At 40.5% G+C, this 6,000-nt stretch overlaps 1 protein-coding gene across 2 annotated transcripts in view; it reads right to left on the reverse strand.

Moving 5' to 3' along the window:
• The window catches only part of LOC133018517 (junctophilin-1-like), a 35,854-nt gene extending 30,881 nt beyond the window's left edge, over window positions 1-4,973 (reverse strand). For both annotated transcript variants that reach the window (XM_061084892.1, XM_061084890.1), the window contains exon 1: window positions 4,595-4,973. In XM_061084892.1, the coding sequence (XP_060940875.1) occupies window positions 4,595-4,973 (379 nt within the window). The remainder of the gene's footprint in view (window positions 1-4,594) is intronic.
• Window positions 4,974-6,000: the final 1,027 nt, after the last annotated feature.

Consider the following 6,000-nt stretch of genomic DNA (forward strand, 5'->3'; position numbering starts at 1 on the left):
TTCTTCTGCCTTTATGTGAAACCAGGCTCCTATACTTTCTTACAGAAAAGTGACTACAGCCAGATAGGGTGTTATTCATGAGTTTACTACATTCTTTTTAATGAAAATTCCATGAGTGTATATATTAGTTGACTTAGTTGCTGTGTGTCACCCCTATTAACTCTTGCTAATGAACTGAAAACATACACTGGACCTGATGTTACTTTGCTGTACTTAACTAATTACCTGGCAAACTACAACTGCACTGCTTTTCAAATGACCAGTGGAAGCAATGATAAACAGTAATACAAAATCATGATGCACTTGCTAAGAACAATTTGACAGTGAGATGGATCAATTCTTGCCACAACAAGGTGCAGGGCAGAACTAAAGATAGAGCGAGTGGGAGAGAGAGAGGCCCCTAATGGTTTCATATAACCAGCAGTGGGTAAAAGTAGCTCCGCATACCCTTTTCTTGTTAGAGAAGGAAGAACACTAATATGATATATGAAGGTGACAGTACATGTTTTACTAAAGTAAAACGACTGAACAAAAACGTGTAATGAAAAACAAAATGGAATGTAGAAGTAAACTTCTATTGTAATTAGGGCTGCCGCGATTCGTCGACGTCATTTTTTTTTTTAAACCACTGGGCACATGCCGCGGCTGGTGGAGCAGTCGCCCCAGCGCCCTCCCCTCCAGGCAGCCGGAGGCTCGGTGTGCGGCCCGCCTCAAGTTTGTTTTGGGGGGGGGGGGTCCTCGTCCACGGCGCCTCACGGCGTCGCTGGTGCGGGGGCTTCCTTTCTCTCGGACCGCGGGCCGGTGTCCGTCGCAGGTGCGGAAAGCGACGGGCCCTGGACGCGTGTCGGGTCCTACTCGCGTCACCTCATCTACGGCGCCCGCGGGGGGAAACCTCCGTTCGCGCGGGGGGGGGGGGGGGGGCGCTAGACTGAGTCCAGAACATGTGGACATCCTGACATTCTTACATTACAACACACATGTCTAACTAACGTTTGAGTCGAATCTTGAGCTGGACACCATTGTTTCTTATACTTTAAACATGTTGCACTTTGTTTAATATGCACACCTAACTTTTTTATTTTGATAACGGGTTAAATAGAAACTTTGATATCTTTTTGAGTTGCACTGCTGACTCAACTTATAAGCCCTCTTTTTGATTTATTTTTATCACGTTGGAGTTGCTAGTTTAAACCTACAGTTTTGCACTTTAATATTTGAGCCTTTGTTTACATTTTGTTTTGTGCTGCATTATACGATGACATACAGTTTGTTGACAAAATAAAATTAACTGAAATGGTCAATTTGATTTTTTTGGAGGAAAATTAATCGTTTCGATTAATCGACTAATCAATAAAATAGTCGACCGATTAATCGATAGAAAAATAGTTGTTAGTGGCAGCCCTAATTGTAATTCTATTGGTGAAATACTAGTATTTTGGTGCTTCCTGTAACACATTAGTCTGGTTAGCTTTCAGTCTGGCACCAAATTCAACGGGAACTTCCACAAAGATAGGGAATTCATGTCAGACAAATGTAAAAAAAAGACTGAGGTATAAGATATGCCACCCTGTTCTGCATGGTGTAAAGCTCAAGATGCAGAAATGTTGAATCCTACATTTCCAATGATACAACTGGATTACATTGGGTCCTACCTGCCTTGTGTATGTTATAAACAAGTCATGAATTGATATGCCACTAATGAAGACTGTAAGTAAAGGGTCCAGTGGACCTTGGTTTACAGTAGACCATCAAGACTAAAATCAAAGGTATGGAAGCGCTTAAGATTTATGAGACTGATGGAATTTCAGCTTCATGTATGGTCTGTTCTTATGAACAGTGTTACAATGACAAACCTCACGTGAAACATGTAAGGCGCAAAGATGACATTTGTAGATGCTAACACAATTAGCACAATGAAGAGAGCTCAAATGTGCTTGGGCTTCTTTCTTTCTTTCTTTTTTTCATATTTTACCCTCACTACCAAAGTTATGCAGCTGATCATGGGTCTGCCAGACAAACTATATTTTATGTTAATTTTGTCAAAAATGTTTGTTCATACAGTAGACCTACAGTGTTTTTGTCTATTCGTCTTATTAACATGTAGTTCTGAATGCATTTATCCCAGCTTCCATTTCTTTAAACTGTCATGAAGCAACAAAGAAATACATGGGATTCTCCGGTCTTGTATAAAATAGCTACTTAAAGTAGTTAATTATTTAATAGAATGGTCCTATTCTCATTTATAATATAAATTATAATATATCTAGACAAAGAATTGTACGAGATTCACTGTATAGCACCATATTGAACCCTATTGAAACACATCTTTCTGATTGTATCGTTGTATAAGGGAGAGATACGCACCACTATGTGTGAGCACAACTCAGAGCCCTGTTCAACACTCTGCACTGTGGATATCATTAACAAGACAAACTGACAGAACTTGACCTGACTCTCATCACACATTTATTCTTTTGACTAAATGAGCTAGACTGCTCAGTGCTCAACAGCATCAGCATACAAATAATGTCCTAACAACAGACAATCTGTTGGGTCTGATTAAATAAAGAACAAGTAATTAAACACAAATAATCTAACCATGTGAACAGTTTGCTATACTCTGTGATGAAGACATAGTGGTCAGTATTATTCTGTCTACTCTACAAAAACCCAGCTAACCAGTGATGCTGAAGACACTGAACAATGGATCAGACTATGACATTTAAAAATGTATAGATTTAAGGCCTTCTAATGAAAACTCACTGGGCAGGGAATACCACTGATTTTACTTCAGCTGATATTTCAGTGGGAAGTAATTATTCATTTTAATTTATCTATAACTTTAAAACTGAGATTTCCATGTAGCTATTATTATAGTCAAAATTACACCTGTATCACTGCAGCTATGTGCTACTGCTTAAGTTGCTGCAGAAAGGGACTATTGTTACTTTTATTCTATTACTATGTATTTAAGTGGAAAACTGAGGGCATCAAAAAAAAACATCAGTCAGCAAGATAATAGAAAGAACAAGCAAAAAAGAGATTCTGCTGTTTATGCGCTGACATTATATTTTTCGTCATGTCGTGATTCCTTAACAAATCATACAAGAGTTACTCAGAATAAAAACTCTTTCTTGAAATTAAGGTGTGCTGTGTAAAGGAAGCACGAGTGTGTGATATTACTACAAATCTAATAAATCATGAGTGAATATGATGACATAGCTGCACAGCTCACAGGGTAAACTGAGCCCCTCCACCTCCTGAACATGGCCGACCACCTGTTGGTGTCAGTCACTTTGTCCAGTTAAACCATCACATGAAACTAACTATCATAAAACATTACAATAACTGGAACTACATCCACTTTGAATCAGCATGGTTCACCTTCAATGTGTCATTGTTTGCTGGCTATTCACTGTATATTATAAGGGATTCACATCATTCATTTTATTTGTATTATAAATACAATTGCAATACATGTTGATATAGTGTGGTTAGTCATTCATAATGCAGGTGTCAAGCTCTGCTACTGATACAACCTAACATTTCACCATCCTGCTTAGAAGCTGAGACTCATAACTATGTCACATATAAGTAACCAACTGTTGAACAATGATCAATTAGGTCTGCTGAATAAAATGCATGGCACTGAATGGCAGGGCTTCCACTGCAACCATTTACAAAACATCACACTAACCTAGTGCACAGACATTAGATCAAGGGGAAACTAACCATAGCCTAAATAATAATCTGTCCTTCACTATTCATAGTGCACTGTGTATCTCATGAGTATTTGCTATTTTGTAGTACTGCCTGAATACCTAATCGCAATTTCCACCACCTCAATAGTATAATCAAAATGTCCCATAATGCATTGTGAACCGATGACAAACCAATAAAGATCTAGCTCATGTTTGTGCATCTCCGATTAGCACATATTCAGATCAGATAATAAACCAATGTTGTGGTCTGAAATCATTCAGTGTCCTAAAGGTATCTCCACAATACTCTTCTATACATAATGATTTAAAACATTTTGTCCACTTAATGATAAAATAATAAATCATCAATAAATAAACAAATATGGCAGAGAAGAGAATCATGACTCCTTTTTCCACTATTCGGTGTGCTGAACCATTTTCATCTGAATGGTTCCAAGCGTGTTTAGAAGAGGTTCTGTGTGTGTGTGTTATCTGATCTTGATCCATTAGCGGCACAGACTGCTTCATCCCCTGGTCTATGCACGGTGGGTATAAGGAATGAGTGTCTCAAAGAGTTTTTCAGTTTTACCAAATATACTAACACAACATCCATATAGTAATTTCGAACTTCCTACTGAGATGTGTGTCACAGCCAGGTCACGTATGTTGGTGTGTGTTTCATTAGGTCAGAATGTGATCCAAATTAAATTTTAGTCAAAGTTCCACAACAGCTGTTTCCTGTGTTTCCATCGAGCAACACATTACATATTTGCTTCCATCACAATAATGAGGCAGCGGCGTGAGGTGGATCAAATTAATTTAGGACGACTTTCCAAAGTGGTTGGATTATATTATTATTTTATGTCCAAACAGCGACCCCGTCCCCCTCTCACCTCCATCGCCGTACGTCTCCACGCCGTAGCCATCCTGCAGTCCGTTACTCCACGTGCCCTCATACCTGGCCGGTGTGTTCTGGCTCTGCCGGACCCCGTACCGGCCCTTGAACCCGTGAGTCCACTCTCCCCGGTAAATCCACCTCCCTTTGGTCTCTACACCGAGTCCATGGCGCCTGCCCTGCGCCCAGTAGCCCTGGAACACGTTCCCGCTGGGCCAGGTGTACACGCCGACCACTTCAAAACCGTTGGACCAGGAGCCAGAGTACTCGCCCTGGCCCTTGGGTCCCGTGCACACACCGTGGCCGTGGGCTTTGCCGTCCTCCCAGCCTCCGCAGTATGTGCCGCCATCGTCAAAGTCGAACCGACCGCCCGTCATTCAGAAGGGAGTTGAGAGTGCTACCTGAGGTCTTACAGTGAAGTCCAGAGTATGCTGGGGGGCGTTTTTGAGAGCAAAGCCCCGGTGAGGAGACGAGCTCTGGGTACAGGTGTGAGACAGCGGGGAGTGACGGCGGCTGCTGGGCGCATCGGCAGAGCGGTGCGGTTCCTCTGAGCGGGGTGAAGGAGGGTGAGAGGCGGCCGGTCGCTCCGCGGCTGAGCGTCAGACCACTCTCCCCACACCGTAGTGTGTGCCAAGTTATCCGTAGTCAAACTAAACAAGGCTTCCTGTTTGACTTTCAAAGTAAATGCAGGAGACCTACAGACGTTACCGTGTTTTTACACAAAGAATACCATGAACAATGCTGGTGACTGAGAACTTTATCTTAGCTTTGGAGAGAAATTAACAGACATAACATGAAATATATTAAGTATATATGTATACTTTTTAAGCAGTAACACAATGCAAATGCTGTCTGCGAAGTTTTGGACAGTAGAAATGAAATGTGCTTTATTCCCTGTGGAGACAATAAAAATAAACTCTATTAAAAGCTGTTATGGATAAAATTAGAAATGATATCTGTTGTTATCAATTTTGCTCAGACTGTAATGTTTAATATGGGCACCATAAAACTGTGTTTGAAATAATCAATGTATTCAAGAGAGTAATTACTTTTTATAAGGTTGTTGTTATCTGAATTACTAAATTATCTGTAGTTACTGCACATACAACATTACTTTTTCCTAAAAGCATTAAGAAATGTGATTTGATTTTGAATGAAGACATATCATTCATGTTGAACCTTCGCCTCTTAGTCTCTGCCTGTCTCACATGCAGACAAAAGGCTGATCATTCAGCTTCCACATGTCAAGGATAGGGTTTATGGATCCAGACACGTCTATAGATAATGATTGTTTCTAATTGTGCATTAACAATGAACAATACAGTCAAGAAGGCTCTTGGATGAGTAGTGTACATCAACAAATATATATAACACTTTCCAATTGTCCTTGTATGATGTGACTAA

This window comes from Limanda limanda, chromosome 13 (genome assembly GCF_963576545.1).
Source record: "Limanda limanda chromosome 13, fLimLim1.1, whole genome shotgun sequence".
Taxonomy (NCBI): Eukaryota; Metazoa; Chordata; class Actinopteri; order Pleuronectiformes; family Pleuronectidae; genus Limanda; species Limanda limanda.